The sequence below is a fragment of the Boleophthalmus pectinirostris genome, unplaced genomic scaffold (genome assembly GCF_026225935.1).
Source record: "Boleophthalmus pectinirostris isolate CB_2022bp ecotype Guang Dong unplaced genomic scaffold, ASM2622593v1 HiC_scaffold_3, whole genome shotgun sequence".
Classification (NCBI taxonomy): Eukaryota; Metazoa; Chordata; class Actinopteri; order Gobiiformes; family Gobiidae; genus Boleophthalmus; species Boleophthalmus pectinirostris.
The window spans coordinates 24,180,376-24,199,383 of record NW_026571299.1 but is presented as its reverse complement, the minus strand read 5'-3'; the positions used below and the strand labels follow the sequence as shown (position 1 = coordinate 24,199,383).

At 36.3% G+C, this 19,008-nt stretch overlaps 2 protein-coding genes across 5 annotated transcripts in view; both read right to left on the bottom strand.

The window, feature by feature from the left end:
* Positions 1-40: 40 nt before the first annotated feature.
* LOC110171288 (uncharacterized) lies at positions 41-9,155 on the bottom strand. 4 transcript variants are annotated; one of them, XM_055160389.1, is made up of 10 exons: positions 9,104-9,155; positions 8,829-8,871; positions 8,583-8,636; positions 7,839-7,892; positions 7,094-7,286; positions 5,348-5,505; positions 4,036-5,265; positions 2,626-2,843; positions 2,483-2,541; positions 41-2,412 (listed from the first exon to the last, which is right to left on the bottom strand). In XM_055160389.1, the coding sequence occupies exons 2-10, from the start codon at positions 8,859-8,861 to the stop codon at positions 2,369-2,371; spliced, it is 2,043 nt and encodes a 680-aa protein (XP_055016364.1). In that variant the 5' UTR covers positions 8,862-8,871; positions 9,104-9,155; the 3' UTR covers positions 41-2,368. The 4 variants fall into 4 exon arrangements, with proteins under 4 accessions (XP_055016364.1, XP_055016363.1, XP_055016365.1 ...); XM_055160388.1 differs by having other exon boundaries at positions 8,994-9,143; XM_055160390.1 differs by having other exon boundaries at positions 2,490-2,541; positions 8,994-9,143.
* Positions 9,156-9,958: 803 nt separating this feature from the next.
* esyt1b (extended synaptotagmin-like protein 1b) overlaps positions 9,959-19,008 on the bottom strand; it is a 28,962-nt gene continuing 19,912 nt past the window's right edge. Inside the window, exons 27-35 of the mRNA XM_055160399.1 lie at positions 18,530-18,625; positions 17,743-17,814; positions 17,255-17,341; positions 15,736-15,882; positions 14,975-15,108; positions 13,530-13,661; positions 12,927-13,026; positions 12,791-12,837; positions 9,959-11,321 (exon numbers count right to left, since the gene is read on the bottom strand). Coding sequence (XP_055016374.1) covers positions 11,294-11,321; positions 12,791-12,837; positions 12,927-13,026; positions 13,530-13,661; positions 14,975-15,108; positions 15,736-15,882; positions 17,255-17,341; positions 17,743-17,814; positions 18,530-18,625 — 843 coding nt within the window. The 3' untranslated portion in view covers positions 9,959-11,293. The remainder of the gene's footprint in view (positions 11,322-12,790; positions 12,838-12,926; positions 13,027-13,529; positions 13,662-14,974; positions 15,109-15,735; positions 15,883-17,254; positions 17,342-17,742; positions 17,815-18,529; positions 18,626-19,008) is intronic.

Here is a 19,008-nt window from a genome sequence, read left to right as displayed (position 1 = left end):
CAGATATTGTTATAAATAAAGTTTTAAAATTGTACAGAAAAAAGGTTCATTGTGTTTTATTCATTCGTTTAAAGACAGCACATTATCATCCATGGATACATTTATGGAGAAACAGAAAGTGCAAATCAACTGTAAAGTAAAAACCACAAACGTTTCATTCCAGGCAGAGGTGGGACCAAGTCGTTGTTTTGCAAGTCTCAAGTAAGTCTCAAGTCTTTGACCTCAAGTCCAAGTTAAGTCCCAAGTCAAATACAGGCAAGTCCAAGTCGAGTCTCGAGTCACTGGCCCATAAGTCCAAGTCAAATCCAAGTCCTCTGTTTTGAGAATCAAGTCATTTCAAGTCTTTAAATCAAAGCTTAGTTGTTTTTTTTTTACGTTCATATCAATTTTAAATTAAATTGTACTTAAAATGTCCTGGTATATTTACACATTGTATTGAGTATTGAGTGAGTTGTGCAAATGCTAATATTTCCTTTTTAAATGTCTTGACAAGATCTTAGTGTGAATCATTACAGTCAGAACACAAAGAATTCAGATGTAAAAGTTTTAATAATTTATTTTGTCACGTAGTCTGCACGGAAATGGAAGGATCATTTTCTACGTAGTTCCCTCTGTTTTACTGTATTGTACTGTATATTACTGTAGTACATTTGAGGATACATATCAAAGTACTTCAGTTCCATCCAAAGTAACAAACAGAAGTGGGAGGGACATGTTCCAGTTTGTTCCTGTAAAATTCAGCTATGCATTTATCAGCTGTAAAGAGAAGAGTATTTTCTAAAACATATTTTTTAGGAGAAGCATTAAGTGTTCTCAAGTCACAGGCCTCAAGTCCGAGTCAAGTCCCAAGTCTTAGTCCATTTTATCAAGTCAAGTCTCAAGTCCTAAAATAATAACACAAGTCTTACAAAATCAAGTCCAAATCACGACTTGCAAGTCCCACCTCTGATTCCAGGTACTTAAAGTAATCAGTTTTAAAGGAACAGTATGTAATTTCCAGGAGGTGGCCAATTGATAAATCCATGGAAATAGAAAGTTAAAACCATACTACGGAACATTCTGCATGGAGATAAATATGTTTTATGCCATATTGTGGAAGAGCACAGAGTTGTTCAGAGTGACGTCACTTCCGGATCCATCACCTATTTGAAAACAATACACCTTTATAATTTACAGATTTTTTTTTTTTTAGAGACAGCACATTTCAAGTTAAAAAGAGATTGCAGTAATTTGAAGCTTAAACAGTAAGCAGGGATCTGCGGTTGAGGGAGGGTGAGATAAGTTAGTGTTAGTGAGATATACACACTGGTAACACTATGATATGATCAATTATTATTTGCATATTTGACAACATTTGTGGTTAAACATACACTTTTGAAAGATAACTGTTAGTGTTGTAGTCACTAATCGAGACCAAGACCAGTCCAGTTTATAAATCTGGCTCCATTTTATCACTCGTCGAAGGTGAGACCTCAAGACTGAGACAAGACCGAGTCCAAACGCCTTCAAGTCCGAAACGAGACCAAGACCGCAAAAAAACTGTCTCAAGGCCGAGGAGCACTACAACACTATTAACTGTCTCTTGTTTGATGAATAAAAACAAAAACAAAGGTGAAAATCTGTAAAGTTACTGGTTGGACCCGGAAATGACATCATCACTTAACAACTCTACAGCCAAAACATTTCCATGGTAACATGCAAAAGGCCAAATAAGAAGTCAGGTTTGTGGAGATGCAAGCCCGTCCATAGCAAGAACTTGTGCTTTTGTTATGTTTTTTTGGGTGCAACAAGAAAAAAATAACAAATCGTGCTTTTAATTTGGTCTATTTTTGGCTGAAAAGTTACATACTGTGGCTTTAAGAACTGGCCGTATATCCTATGGGCCAATAGTAGCATGACTAGTCTACAGACACACAAAAAAATCTATCTTGTAGCAATGAAGTAAACCTTAACCTTAATATTTGTATATATAAGCTCCTAAACATGCTAAACTCTTACATTCCCCATTTCCATTAAATGTTATATAGGTCTGTAAATATGTATATAATCTAAAACTCAGCAGGTAAGTTGTTTCATTTGGCACCTTTCTATACTCTCCTTTCTGATTGAACCTTCTCTGCCATTTTTCTTTATTGCCACTCTGCTGTGTAATCCATAGGAGATAGTTCTCACATGGATTGTCTCTAATAGGAACAAGCTTCATTTATCACTGTGGTCAAAGATTTTAACAATAATACAGGAAATCAAATTCTGTATTTACAAACTAAATTACAAGTACTTCATTAAAAATAACATAAGGTGATTTGTAGTTATTAGAGGCAAAATAATATCAAAGATTATTACTTTAAATTGGCTGTACTCTGTTTTTTCAGCTCTTCAGGTCAACAAAAGACTGTTGTGTGTTGTCTGCATCTAATTATAAAAAAAAATAAAATAAAATCAGGTACAGCTCCTTTAAGATAAGATAATATTCACTTGATGCCTTTTGCCTTCAGCTCCTCTTTGACTCTGCTCAGGTAATTAGGGTCAGGGTAACCAAAACTGGAATGACAAAGAAAGATATTGTATTTTTAATCAGTAGTCATATTTTTAAAATCTATAAAATAAAATACACATATCTCTTACCTCTGGGGTCCACCGTATATAGAAGTCTTGTGGTGAATATCGTTCCATGTGACCATATTGTTGGCTCCAGTGGTCCGTGATGTTCCCACAGTAAAGATGAGTTTTTGGTCGAAGGCTTTCCTCAGCAGAAACAGAACCTCGTTACCCTCTCTGTTGTCTGGTAGATATGCTGTTCTGTTTATTCCACTATACCATTGTCCAGGACTGGGGTGTTTAGCCTGAAAAGTTTATGAGAGAAATGAGTGCAGATTATTTAAATTCAATTTCATGAATTAATCTGAATGCAATTTTTATTTATTCAAAGTATTTTCTAAATGTACTGACACACTATAGTGAGGGTTAAATTACTGATAATTTTAAATGTAGTATTATGAGGCAAAAGGCCATCAATCTCAAATGAGTACATGGACTTTAGAGACAAAGACCACTGTTGTGTTTAAATATAATTTATTAACTTTTTAGTTGTGACAATTTCTTTCACTTATTGTGTCTAGTTGTTGTATAGATTTTTGCTGACCTCAGTGGCGCATATGACACGCTCTACTACAGGCAACAGTGGCTCATGGTAAGAGCTCATATGAAAATGGTGTGAATGTTGGTGGTGGTTGGAGGGGGCGCTCTCATCATTCTGCCCCAAGGCAGCTGTGGCTACAGAGGTCATCTTTGACTGGACACTTTGACATCACTCCCTTAATCTTTACATGGTCAACTTTATTTTTGGTTGGAAAAAAAAGTTTTGACTATGACTTTATTTTTAAAATGATATATATATTTTTAATTAGTTATTTGTTAATATTTAATACTTATTTCCCATAGTGTCCACATATTTATTTATTTAAAGGTTATAGAGAGGATTTTCCAAGAAAAGAGACATACAGCAACTGTTTATTCTTTTTCAAATGTTTAGCTTTGCTCCTTTCCCCCTTTTCTTCTTCTTTCAGCGACCTCAAAAACAGACTTTCTTTTGTGGCAAACATGTCATGGATTATTGTCTGCCATAGAAACAAACTGTGAAAACTGCAAGGAAACTACAGTTCGAAAAAGCTGCTAAGAACCACTGTGTTGGTTGAGTAAACAGCATCTTGTGTATGTGGAATGCATGATAGGAGAATGTAAACCACATAATCCCAATACATTAGCAAGTCAGTTGATTGACAACCTAACAGCCAATAGATAACAATGCAGCCTCGTCTACTGACTAATGTTTATCTGGCTCCACCATGTCCACAGTTGGTGGATTTTCATTCTTTTTGTTTGATTATGATAATTACAAGGCTGCTGCAGCTGCAATGCTAGTTTGAACTTTCACTGACAATTTGAAACAAAAAAAAATCCTCCATACAACCTTTAATTTAATGCAATACGATTTCCCATATACATATAAATAAACACTCAATAAAGTAAATTTACCGTCTGAATTCCACTTGGGATGTCATAGCTGATCTCTATACTGCCAAAGCCCTCGTACCCAGGGATGGATGAGCGACTTTTTCTCCATGTCATATTCCCATGAGGCTGGTCTCCTTCCACCTTACCAAACACGTCTTTACACACTGGACATATGGCTCCTTGGGTTTTCACTGATCGCTCCAGACACTCCTCACAAAATTCATGTTTACAAGATTTGAGTTGTGTCTTCTTGGTGAAAGTATCTAAGCACACAGGACAGGTATCATCTTTCTCATCCTTCTTAGCTTCAGCATCAAATTGTTTTTTCACAGCGCCCCCTTCTGTCAATCCATTGGTGCTACTTTTCTCATCTGGTGCATCATTTTTGCCAGTGGCTCCTTTCGGTTCATCGGAGGCACTGTACAGATCTTCCACATCGTCATCATCACCATCATGAAACGCCCCGTTGTTTTTCAAGAACAGGGATGTCGCCACCTTCTGGTAGAGTCGCAGCAGTGCTCTAATAGCGTGGCTTTCCATTTGCACATTTCCTTCAGATCTGTTGTAATACACTTTGATCACTTTTTGGCCTTTACTGTCAGCATCTTTAAAACAGACATTAAACTTGGTCTCAATCCGACCTAATTCTTTTGGGTACTGTTTTTTAATTAGATCCCAGTAATATTCTTCAACTGGCAACCCATCACATACAAACGGATCTTTAATGCTTGAATTGATCTTAATTTTGTTTCGATTTGGATAACTGCGGTCTTCGCTGTGAGAGTTGGTATAAACCTTGGCGTTACCTCTTCTGTGGTCATCAATTCTTTTTTCGTCAGTTAGATTAGTGCTAATTTTGGTGCGTTTAAGGGACTTATAGATGGCGGTTTGCTGAGGGCCAACAATTTTGATTTGGTTATCTGAAATCGTGATCTGATATTTCTCATCTGTTGATTGTAGGATGTTCAGTGTTTCCTTCCACTCTTCGGGACCTACTGCTTTGAGAGGGAGAACTATACCACTGGATTCATTGAGGCAAGACTGGACCAGCTTAATGAAATCATCTGATGCCTTTTGGAGATCTGCGTCTTTCTTGTCAGCTTTGATGGACACTGCCACATTTTCAGTAATTTTGACGCCATTTTGTCTCTCGATGCATTCTATCTTGTCTGCGTGAAAGTTCTTCATGTACCAGTAAGGGCCCAAAGCCACGAGATGGTTATCACTGTTGTCATCCGCAGGAGAGTTCACCTAGAAGCATGAATTAAACAAATGAATTAAAAGCAAATTATTATTTTTTTTTCCAATAGTGAAATAAGGAAGTGACACTTACAAGATGTTCATCTGACAGGTCCTGTGGAGATTTCACAGATTTCTGCTTGACTGGAGGTGTTTGGGGCACATCATTTTCAACAATTGGTGTAATGGAAAAATTTTTTTGGTCTTTGGTAGCTAACGTTTTCCCACCAAGTGTGAGAAGCTCAGAGAGAGCTAACAAGAGGACAAAATAAAACAATTAGTACACAATAAAAGCTAATTTTTGACAGTGATTCCTGCATGTGTGTGTCCTGCCTAGTCAATTTAGCTTAACTGACTTTTCTGATTATCAGATTATATGCACCCTTTTTCTGCTTTAGAAAACCATGCACATCTAATATATTGTAGATTACTAGATTAGGCCTACGTTTACTTTAAATATTATAAGTTCTGAAATTGTTATTATTAAAAGGGGTTAAAATCTATAATTCTTAAATCTAGTCCCAACATGCCTTGTGTATCATTTACTAGGCTGCGTTCATGTGACATCACAACATGTAGAGTTTAAACCAGACCTGGGCATTGTGCAGCTCCCGGGCCACATACAGCCCTTTGACTAACTCTGACCTGATTGTTTAAGATAATTTAGAATTACAAAATAAACATATTTTATAATTTGATGTCATGCATGGACTAAAGCTATATTGCTTTTATTTTAGAGGTGTTTTTTTTTTTTAAATAACATTTTTTTGTAAGGCAGCCTCACTTTTTCATTGCTTGATTCATTGCTTGTCATAACATAAACTCTAACCAGTCTGACCAGCTCATCAAAACAATGCTATTTACTGCTTTTTATAAAGAAATACAATTAATATAATGCAGAACTGAGTAAAGCATGTTGGTCTCCACAATATTTTCTGCTTCTCGTGTGGCCCCATCGAAAAAAGAATTGCCCACCCGGGTTTAAACTGAGTTGGAAGACGGTCAGAATTCTATGGTAGAATTTGCTGTGTAACTGTCTGACTGCAAATGTAATTTTTGTAATTACTGGACCTATCCACATGATTGGCACAAAGTCCAATGTAAAGTAAAGTTGTTCTTTTTTTGCTCCACAAATTATTCAACTCTAAAGACATGATTATTATCAGTTGAAAGACTTAAAGAGTTAAATAGCCATGATATTTTGAAACTAAAACCCTGACAAATATAAGGTTCAATTCGTGGATTTCCATTTTGTATCTCTTTCAAAAACAGCAAATCTCCCATAGAAATATATATACCCATTCCGATCATCTGTAATTATGACATCACCAAATTCTATAATGTGAACGTTGCTATTAAAGTGCATATGACAAAGCTGTTACCTAGCAACCATAATGTTAACAAAGATCAAAACATATTTAAATTGCATGGTAATCATCATTAGACAAGTGAAATTAAATTATAACATCTTTATTTTGTTAAATGAATGTTTAAAAAGCTAGAAAAATGCTCATAAATTATCAGTGAACTGGAGATGAAATGTTTCGTGTTATTGACATAGGTAGGGGTATGCTGTTTTATAGCTCACCAATACTTCCTGTATTTTTGTGCTTTTCTTCTCAACATTATCCTCACAAACTGTCACCTAACTGATGTAAAACTATGATAATTACAGGTACAACGCCACCAAAACAAGTCATGATTAAGTAAAGATGAAAAACTGTCATATGCACTTTGCCATGTTTTTTCTTTTGTTGTATAGATCTCTGCAGTTGTTCAGCTCAAGAAATATTTCCTTCTTTTGCAGTTAAGTATATTAGATGAATTGTGTTCACTTTACCTGCTGCAGGTGTGACAGAAATGACAGCAGTCGCCCCATCTGCAGAGATCTCAGTGGCTGTAAACTCCCCTTTCACTCCGTTTTTATTGGCCCAGCTCTGCAGAGTCTTGGTGAGGGTATTTTTAAACTTTTTTGGTTCAGCTAACTCTGGCGGCGTCACACGTACTTTCAGTGTTGCCACACTTATGTCAGTCTGAAAAAAATAAAAAAAGAGTTGTACAGCCTTATTTTGCCTCATATTTCTCAGGTCATTACTACTTTATGAAACTTGTTAATTAATCTGAAATTACTGATGTGCTCAAAAGTGCACTGTCATGTTTCCAATGGGGAAGGAGAGGGATAGGCTTGAATTGTTCCACAGTATGGTATTAAACTGAGCTATTACAGTTGTAGTTTATTGCTAATAAATAAATAAATAATAAACAAAAAATAATTTTTTACTAAAGTGCAGTCGCCTCAAATCTGACCTGTAACTTAATAGCACAACCTGCTTGCCACAATGGAGATGGATAAGAACCTTCTAGGCACAGCTCTCTACCAGAAGAGCTTCATAGTGCACTTTCCTACTAATACTTCTACACTAGTATTAGGGAATTGGCAGTAGAATAGGCTGTAGACATGTTGAGTCCCTCATTCACCAAGGAGTGTTCCATAGAAATCCACAGGTGAGTAAAAGAGTAAATAAATAAAGTTTTTACACTTTAGGTAAAGTCTTATACTATTCACCAAACATGCCCATACTCACATCTTCAGAGTCGTCAACTTGTATTGGCTGTGGTGGTGTGGAGGTCTCATTATCCTAAAACACAAAAAATCAACTCTACAATAACAGATGCTGCATTCATGTGCTCCTTGGGAACTCTGGAAAATGTTTTCCTGAGCTGACAAAGCCACATGAACACTGCACAAGTCAGAAAAACAACTCGGGATCTCAGACCGTCTGCCCGAGTTCCACAGCTAATGTCACTGCTCTGTGGAGATGAACCAAAATCAGTTAATTTGTCTAGTGATCTAACACATTGGAGCTCTTTGACTAAATATTACCACATTTACGGGTTACAGTGTATGTTAATTTTTGAGAAGACTAAAAGCAACGACTCTTACTGGTTAGCTTTATTAAAACGCCATTAATATGCAGACTCATTGATTTTATTATGGGCAACATCAAAATCCAGACTTTGTGACTTAAAAGCACATGAATGCTTGAAGTTTGAACCCTGACATATCATCTCAGAATTCTAAGTTCCCGAGAATCACATGAACGCAGCAAGAAAAAAAAAACAATACTGCAAATATATTAAAAGTATAATGTAACAGTAATAATATAACTTTATATAATAATATAATTTTTAGAATTTTGCATTTTAATTATTATTATTACTTCAAGTTAAATCTTTAGTCTACTTTTTAAGCTTTAGGTTTCAGTTTAGGCGTTAGATTTAAAGTCTAAGTTTCACTTCTTCCTGTCATCAAACATGTCCATACTTACGTCTGCGGAGTGGGGAGCTTGTTTTGGCACAGGAAATTTGGAGTCAACATTATCCTAAAAAACAAAATAATAATAATAATAATAAATAAATAAATAAAAACAATTCAACTCTACATACGAACATATAAACACTGACGTTATTACGCATCAGGCTATTCTTCTATATTTATGTCCATCGCATTGGCTTTTACTTTCACTTTAGCGAACAAACAACAGCTATATTTTAGCATTGATCGAAATACTCACAATATCCATGTCCTCTTCTACGTTGCTTGCCATTTTGTCAGCCCTTTAAACACAATAATCAGCACATTTAACATATTTTTTTAATTTACATAACAATAATGCGTAACTCGTCGTCTCTACTTTCGACAGACAGCCTGGACAAACAACACCGACTTCTTCACTTACTCTTGCACTTTAGACTTCACTAAACAAATGTCTTCAGTTTAAAGTATCCAAATGTGCTGAGAAAGCATTAAATATATTGTCCATACGTCTGCAGAGAAGCTAAAGCTCACCGTGTGCCTTCGTCACGCAGCTCTTTCTCTTCCGCATCAATGAAAGTGAAACTTAAAGAGCTCCACTTACGTCGACGTAACAACACGCCCACTTTTATGCGAACTACGTCGTATTTGAATAAGATAAATACATCACATTAAGATAAATACATCACATTATTCTCAGTAAATACAATTAATTCAATAAATAGAGTTTTGATTGATTATTAGTATATTTAAAAGTGAGGCAGAATGACCCTATCCTAGTCCCTATCACTAAAAAAATGACATTAAGTTTATATTATTGAGTAGTTAAAGGCCACTAGATATTAAATGGCCCATACAATACTATTTCCTGATCTATGTTATAATGTTTTTCCTCATCACAAACAGACCTGGAGTTGTTTTGTTTCATTCACATGTTTAATACACAAACCCTGCACATTTAGGCTGAGTTCTGCTTTCAAACAGAAAACACTCTGTTCCACCACAGAAAGTGCTCCTCTGTGTTTTTAAAGTTACACATTCACTAGAATCATTTGGTTGATTTCAGCCCTGGAGTGACAATCTCTACTGAACTAAACATAAAAGGAGCTGTCAACTTCTAGTAAATAGTAAACTACTGCTTCATGACATCACCAGGTGGAACAGAGCATTTTGAGCTTTGGAGACGTAGACAGACTAATAATAATAAAGGAATACTCAAACAAGTATGATTGAAACCACAAATCCAGGTAGGTTTTTGATGAGGTAACAACATTCTAACATGGTTTTAAAATATATATAAAAATATAGGACATTTAAACATAAAATAGCCTGTAAGAATCAAATAAAACTACACTAAATTAATGAAGTGGTAATAAAGTATAGACATAATGTGTGTGCAAATTCACGTTTATTTTGCTTAGTTCCCTTCAACAAATACTACAACACATTGACAATCTGATCATTGCCATATTTTCTTCATGACCAATATACACAAAATTAAATCAGCTTTAACTGTAACAGACAGAAAACACATCGCAAACATATTCAAAGTTTAATATATATATAAAAAAAATCCTTCATCTACTAAACTACTCAGATAAAATACTGAAATGGTAACAATATAGAGAGTTTTCTAATTTTGCACTAAATTAAATACAATTGCAATTATTATTATTTCTTCATGTTAAATCTTCAGTCTTTGTGTTTCCGTAACAGTTAGAACATCGTACATCATATTCAGATAGCGTGGTTATCTTTGGTGTATAATACCATAAGTGTACACTAAATGGCCACAATATTAGGTACACCTAATCAATGTAAACTAGTCAATGTACATGACCTTTATCATAAAATAAAAAATTATATTATCATTTTCTGGGGCCTAAAGATGGTTTGTGGTTGTGAGTACGAATCCAAGCAGCAGTTTCTGATCAGTCCATGTCATGTTCCATGTATATCACTAAACCCGGGACTAAACCCGGGACTAAACCCGGGACTAAACCCGGGACTAAACCAGAACTTATAAGGTAATGAACCAGAACTGAACCATAGCCTATATTTTGACCAGTTAACTTATTATTGAGCTTGTAACAAAAAATATTGGTCCTTGTTTAGTTGTGTTTTAGCTTTGGCTCCTACCTGGTCTAGTCCCGGTTTAGTCCCGGGTTAGTCCCGGGTTATTTCTGGAGTAGTCTGGGTTTAGTCCTGGTTTGTTCCTGATTTAGTTTTGTTTTAGTCCTGTATTTGTCTTGGTTTAGTCCTGGTGTAGTCTCGGTTCAGTCCCGTTTCAGTCTTGGTTCAGTTCCGTTTCAGTCTTGGTTCAGTCCCGGTTCAGTCCTGTTTTGGTCCTGTTTTAGTGCTGGTTCTGCTCTGTTTTAGTCATGTTTTAGTCCTGGTTCAGTCCTAGTTTAGTTCTTAAATACCAAGAACAACCCAAAACAAATTATTCTGAATTTAACCATTTTAACCTATGCTGTATTATAATTTTTGCAGCCCAGAACTGCTGAATTCACAAAGCTCATTCATACTAACATCTCCACCTGTATGTGAGCTGTACCTAATAAAGTGGCCGGTCAGTGTAAGTGCATAGGATACAGGTAAGGCTGCTGCAGATACTGGCTAGAGGAAAGGCATCAGTGTGAGTGGTTGTAGGCGTGGCACAGTGCAATGTTACAATACAGCATCGATAAAACAAATCAAATCAAATAAAACATAAAAAACGGATCAATCAGCTTCATCCTTCAAAGTGAACCTAAGAGACAAACAAGAGAAAAATATACGATGTAAGTTCACATGACAGAATAATACAGACAGTAATCACACTATTTGTACTAATCAGAGGGGGGTAGTACACAGTTACATTTACTTCAGTAACTTTTCTAGCAGCATACTTTTACTTCTACTTTGAGCAAACGTTTTGGTTACTCTCCCCACTGTAAGTAAATCTACATTGACAAAAGCTTCATGTGACAATATGAAATGATTTGAACATTTGTGTTTTTTGCGCCGCTCCTTTAGATATGATTAAGTTTGTCTCGTTTTTTGTGTCTATTCTTTGAACAAAAACAGATTTAGAGCATTATTTAATGTTGCGTCCTGACAGTTACTTTTTAAGTTACTCTTACTTGAGTAGTAGTTTTCCCAAATACTTTTTTACTCTTACTTGAACAGAGAAGAATCCTGCACACTGTTCTACTTGCAAATTGTGAATTTAATTAGAACATAATTAAATTAAAGTCCTAAATAAATTTTTCTCTGTTGATATTTTTGGGCTGCTCTCTCTCATTCCGTTTCAAGAAACTGATGAGTAAAGTTCTCATTCTTTTACTCAATTTCTTGGACCATTATTTTGTACCTGTACTTGAGTAATATTATATATGTTTTGAACGAACATTAATATTACTTGTACAATTTTTGACTGCTCTACCACCTCTGACAGCAATTAGCTGAACAATTTTGGAATTGCAATTTGACATGTTTTTATTTTATTATTATTACTTTTTTTTTATGAATGTATTTTTTTTTAACAGCAGTATTTTATTCACAGCTACCATTTTAAACATGTCCTGGAGAATTTACGTTTGAGAGACTGAAATATGAACTGCTAAACAAAAACAAGAATCAGCTGCTGTACATTTCACTCTGAACTACAGAGTAATCCGGACATTTGTTTGCCAAATTATTTGCTTTTTTACCCTTGCTGCTGTTTTGTCATTCTTCTGAAGTTCTACTGTTGGTAAAGCTGATTCTCAACTGCTCAAAAATTATGAAGCCATTACCTGATCAATAATTACCAATCAATTTAATTATATTAGATGGATTTTTACAGGAACAGTATGTTACTTTCTGGACGTAGCGCATCACCTGCATGATTCCTTGGAAACAGAAAGTTAAAACCGTACGGAACATTCCTCGTGGAGATGGATATTTTATGCCATACTGTAGAATATTATAGCCAAAGGAACAACATTTCTATGGAAACAAGCAGGTGGAGGCATTGCCAAATAAGAGTCAGGTCTGTGGAATTGCAAGCCTGCTCACAGGACGCATGTTTACTCTATTTTTTTGCTAAAAGTTATATACTGTGGCTTTAAATACATTATACAAGACTGTTTAAAATAGGGTGGGCTGCATGTATGTGGAACCGTATCAATGATCGATTTTAATGAGTCCTTTTACTTCAGTTTGAAAGGAAGTCTGATACATTCAAGTAACTCTTACCACTGAGTAACTCCAGAGAGGTTTATTTCAGCCAAAGCGATCTGAACCTGTGTAAACAAATATAATTTAGTAATATCTGTGCATGTTTCTCTTGTATTAGATTGTTTTATATTGTATTTTTGTATTGCAGTTGTACCTGTCCTATCACATCAGGCCCTCGGAAAGAAGCGTTATTCTTCACTGACACACTTAGATGGCGCTGTTTAACCTCCTCCAGCGGCAAGTCAAACTCAAATCTGCGACAGAACAGGTTAAGTTTCGTGAAAAATAAAAAGCAATGTATCAAAATATTAGAATATTAGAACTAAAAGGTGCATTATGTCACTTTTTCTGAAACGCCGCCTGCTTGTTTCCATGTGGATGTTATTGCTTTGAGTAAAATGTATGGCATTAATCTCCATGGAAACAAGCAGGTAACGGTACCAAGCCTCATTCAAGTCAGATCTGTGGTGTGGAGAGAATTAAACAACAATGCTAGATACAAAGGTTACATGTCATACTGCGTAACATCCTAAGCAAAGCAATAGTATGTCAAAAGTTACATAGAGCATCTTTAATATGGCAAAATGATTTAAAATATTTTCAGTTTGGAGATGTCTTTGAAAATAGTAAATGGCTAAAGTGTTATACAGACCCCTGCTCTTTATCTGAAGTCATGACATCATCAAATTCTCAAATGTGAATGTGTCTTATTGCAAGTCAATAAAAGTGAAACAGAGTAAAAATCACTTTGACTGACCTCTCATTGAACTCCGGGTCGAGCACTTTCTTCTTCACGGCCGTCTTCTTCTTTGTAGATTTGTGTTTGTCTGGGAGCAGCATCAGAGACACGTAACTGTCAACGCCATCCTTACTCTGAGACAACAGGTCCCTGCAGAAGACAACAAATACAATAAGATACAATACAATAGAATAAATCAAATAGAATAGAATTAACTAAATAAAATAGAATAGATTATATACATTTTATTGATTTTGTTTTTATTTCGAGTTTGTGCCAATAGAGAAACAATAATCATATAAATACTCCATGTACATTGTAAACAACAGAAAAGCACATTTCTCGAAAAGAAGCGGGAAGAAGAAAAACTTATATTAAACCACCCCTGTTCATGACATAGTTTCAAAAATTATGTGGTTCTTTATGTACAATGATCACGAAACTTTACAAATATTTACATGCCAAAATAAATTACATACTATGCATACTTATTATAATTTTAAACCAATTTCTTTCTTTTTTTGTATTGTACTGTATTATGTTTTACAGTTTTATATATATATATATAAATATATAGATACATAAATATCATAATGTAAATATCGATCAATACATCTATGCAAAACCTAAGGCTGACTTTACACTTGTACTGGTCCAGTCCTGGTTTAGTCCTTGGGTTGGTCCTGTTCAAGTCCTGGTTTAGTCTTGGTCTAGTCCAGGTTTAGGCCCAGGTTTAGTCCTAGTTTTGATAGTCTCTGTAATTACCGAGATATTGCGAGCAGTGAGGATACAGTACATTTGATTCTAAGTACAAAATGTTCACTGCAAACTCGGGATGATTTCTTAGGCAGTCAAAAGTTTCCTTTTTCGTCCTTCCTGTGGATCAATCCTGCCCATCGCCTTCACCTTTCACTATTTTTCAATTCCGTTGGGAAAGGAAATGGTTTGAACAGAGGTTTGCAGCCTCACACATCTGATTCCCTTTCGCAGTTATGGAGTTCGCAAAAAAATTTCTTGAACTGTTTTCCATACAATTATGATGTTCGAATCCCCAAACTAAAAGATGACAATATCAGAACCAGAAACAAAAGTGATATGGTTCAAAAGACTTGAAATGATCAGCTTTGTCAATAGACGCATCCCCTGGGAAAACAAACATGCCGGTTTGATGCTCACTTTTTCAGAAAATCCTTCCCAGTATGCATTGCGCAGTGACAGGAAGTCCGAGATTCTAGATGCATCTATTATAAAAAATTTAACAGATGTGCCCAGGTCAGATCCAGCTGTCAGACCTCTCAACTCAGTTTGTCGTTTATGCACATGTCTTGTCACTTTCAGCAATGGCTATGATTTCTTTATTCATTCTGTTCCTAGATTAAAATACTTAAAATACCCCTTTTCTATGAGTGCATGTTGACGTTGTATACATAATAATCTGTGAGAATAATTCGTTCTAAACTGACCTGCATTCGTGTACAGTGACGGTGAGTTTCCTCTCCTGCGTTTGGTAAAACAGAGACATTCTGATCTGACCGTTCCCAGAGGGCGAGGGCAGAGACCCAGAGAGCATCAGGTCCACCAGCCTGGAGTCCAGGATCTGCTCAACAAACACACAAGATGAGGACAACAATGAGCTATTATTCACATGATCATACTGGCAACGGAGTCATATTTTCATGTTACAAGAGAAGCAACTTTGTGTCCATTGTGTAACTTTTCTGATGGAGTGTCTGTCAAATACTTTTTTTTTATTTAGATGTTATTTCTTTGTTTGTAATGTTTTCGCCGTATCTTCCTACCTTTCTATCTTCATGGAGACCAAACCAGATCAAGTTACAGGTCAGATCTGTGGAGAGGCGACCCCGCTCACAGTCAGAATGTCTGATTTTCGAGGTATTTTTGAGCTATAAAACCACTCGTAATTGAATCAATGTAAGGCAGAGCTGTTTAATGTCATACTGTGGAACATTCCAGGTAGAGCAATGACATACCCACAGAAACAAGCTGATGACAGATCCTCCACTAAAAAGTTACACAGTGCACCTTTTATTATTTATTGTTGTCTGTCTTCTTTTAGTCCTGGTTCAGTCCTGGACACATCTCAAGTCAGTCTGCTGGTTTTTGTTATTTTGTATTTTAGAGTTTTTTTACTTCTCAAAAGTGAAGGAAAAGGAAATTAACTTGGAAAAGCAGTCATGATTTGATTGCAGGGACTGTTGTGTACCTTGAGTTGAGCCCTGAGGAGGATCTGGCTTTGTGGCGTAGCTCCGTCCAGAGAGAGCCACTCATCCAGAACCAGACCTGGTCCAGAGAGCAGAGACCGGACTGGGACCACCACGGACCCCATGGGCTGCTCCCATCCACTCGACAACTGCAGGGAGGAAATACATGACAGGGCCCATCTCATGCAAAATCAACTTTTCAGAGCTTTCTACCTTCTAAGAGTGATGTGTGGGCCTTGTATGTGTCACAGAAGTGGTTTTTAGATTGATTTGGCATTTTTTAACAAATTGCAGCATATTTCTGCCACCCTCCCACGTGACAACAAACTAAAGCTGCTACAACCATGACGCGGCAGCTACACCTATGACGCGTTGGACGTAACAGAAGGCACTTCGCACCCACTCACTCAGTCTACGTCACGTTTGGAGGGCGGAGCCTGTGCTTTCTCAGTACAGGCGGGGGGATGAGCAATAGTCGGTCTTTCATAGTTCCTGGTCTGTGACTGCCTCCAAGAAATCAGTAAGATTTCAGAACTATTGTGTAATGGATGTTCCAAAACCCAAATTGTGCTTATATATGTGCAGAAGATACAATGTGAAAAGAGTTATTTTGCATGCGATGGGCCCTTTAAAGGCCACCACACCCTACAGGATTGTTCTGTCTTAAACAACCTTTAAACATGTGACAAAAAGAGCACACCACAGACACGAGGAGAATCTTATGAGAGTTAAAATCTCCGATTACAAAGACTGCAGTGGGATCTGTCTGCGGATCACAGGATATAAAACTGTGAGCACGATGGTGTCTGCTGTTTCCTGTCTACAGTAAAACCACTCGCTTTGAGACTCTTAAGTGTTCAAATGATCAGAGCACAAGTCAAAACTGTGTTATTATTATTTGTGAAATGTGCTGCAAAACTTCAGATACATGATTTTTAATGCACAGAATGTTGGAGATGAAGTCCACAGGAAAAGTCACTATCATTAATCTGCAGCTTCACCTTGATCCTTGCACTGTGTGGATGTAAACAGACATATGTGAAGAACAAATTTTGCTTTTTCACTTTTAAAGAATGCCTCAAACTGGATTAACAGCGAGATTTTGTCGACTGGATGTCATTATTTGCGGAGGACATTTTCTATGAATAATATGGATGAGATGCTTTAAACTTACAACTTTACTAAAGGTGAGGAATAAAGTCTTGTCATTATTTTTGCTGTATCCCGAATTTATATCTTGCGCTTCTGTGTCCGTCACTCCTCTGCCCCTGACGCTCTGTTTTATTGGCTGTTACCATAGTGTTTCTCATGTTTAGTGGTTATGATCTAACAGAGCAGCTCAGAGTCACACACGAGGAGCAGCGGCTTCAAAATCACACACAAAGACACAAAGTCGGGTCACGCCTCCTCCAACTCGGGGAGAAGCAAATTGCAGGCAAAATAGGGCAAATCCTCCTGTAGTGTGCGGTTAAGCCTGAACAAATATAAACAAAGTGTGATTAGAATAAACCAGAGACGTACCTTCACGATGAGCATGTCGTCTTTCGGGTTTTTTATGTTAAAGTAGAAGGACTCGTTCCACTCTGGGCTGGACGTGCGCTCACACAACTACAGATAAAAGGAACAGTAAAAAGCTAAAATCATATAATATCTAATCTACAGTCTTAAATAGTTTTGTCAGCCAGAATGAAGTAAATATAAGATTTATAGGGAAGAATAACAACCATACTTCAATAAGGAAATCTCATACAGTCTATGGTAGGGCTGGGTCTCTGTTATCTGATGATTTCTTAATGACAACTTTTTTCACATTTTTGTAATTAAAATATGAATAAAATAAAAATCTAGATAGTCAATCTATTTTGGACAAACCTTTATGTTATGACAAACTTTGTAAATAAGTCTAGTAAGTAAGTATTTATATAGCGCTTTTTCAGACATTTTCTGTCCCCAAAGACGCTTTACAGAGCATTATTCAACATTATTCACATTGTTGTTACCAGTTTTACCTGTGATTTATATGAAGTTTGTCCAACAGTCAGCTCTGCTCCAGCTTTGGGCTCCTTTCCACTTTTCTTCAGCTAAAGGAAATGAAGTAACAGAAAGAAAGACAGACAGTATTAAATAATGGACAATATTAAAACTCTAGAGTAGATCTGTGGTTCTGGTAAAACAACAGGTTGGGTTCACATGACTTCACAACATTCTGAAATCTTTATAGCTTAAAGTGGGTAACAGGTTTTTATGATTTTAATTAATCATTACATTTATAGCACCTTTCACGATGGAAAGCGCTTTACAGTTCATTGTTCATTCACTCAACACTCAGTGGTGGTAAGCTACTACTCTAGCCACAGGTGCCCCGGGGCAGACTGACAGAAACGAGGCTGCCAATCTGCGCCATCAGTTGTTATTATTATAAGCCTGAACAATGCACTTTAAACTTTGATGTAACATTGTCATCTAGCTTATTAATATTTGTATCTTGTTTATTTCACAGTGTCATGTGTCATCTGCAATAATTATCTTTATTTATGTGGTAGTTTTGTCTCTTGGTGCACATTGAATTTTTTGCACATAGTTTTCCAATGTGGTTTTTAACTACAAATAATAACTTAACAAATAATGTTAAAGTTCAACATTTGTAGATCATACTCCAGGCTACTGCCCTCCACCTGAATTTACGACATCATAAAATTCTAGATTAGAAAGTGATCATAAGAAGCAGTATTCCGTAGAATATTCTACAGACACTTTCTGCAGTGTTTGGAGTGTATTAAATGCTGTGTCACTTACGGGAAGTGAATGAGCTCTCTCTAAGTAGACAAAGAGCAGAGCGGCTGACAGAACCGCTTTGTTTTGATATGTTTGTAGAGACTGGAGCTGCAGAATCTGTAGGGAAAAAAAAAAACACACAAAAATGTCCTTCAATAAAATGCGGTTTATGAGACTAGCGTGTAGGAATGTGGCAAGATAACAATATAACTACAGTATTTGAACAAGGGTTAGGTTCATGAAGTTACACAGTGATAAAATGAAGACTGGGCTGCAAGGTTATTCGCAGCTGAATCAAAATTACAGTTTGAATGGACACAATTAGCAAATCTCAGTGGCTGCAGTGTTAGACATACAATAATTTCCTCCATAGACAACAAAATCTCCTGTGTTATTCTGGATAAAATCTGCTATCCCTGTAGTTTAGATCTGCACAAACATGTTCTGAAATGTGATTCTTGTATTAGTTTGTCAGTTCAGATTTCAGTATTTTTAAGTGA

Excerpts from the sequence above, each read along its gene's own strand:
- LOC110171288 (XM_055160389.1), bottom strand. The coding sequence starts at position 8,861 with ATGGCAAGCAACGTAGAAGAGGACATGGATATT. Across the intron at positions 5,506-7,093 it reads TTCTGTCACACCTGCAGCAG|CTCTCTCTGAGCTTCTCACA; the intron begins GTAAAGTGAACA and ends TCCTCTTGTTAG. Across the intron at positions 2,542-2,625 it reads ATATACGGTGGACCCCAGAG|TTTTGGTTACCCTGACCCTA; the intron begins GTAAGAGATATG and ends TTGTCATTCCAG.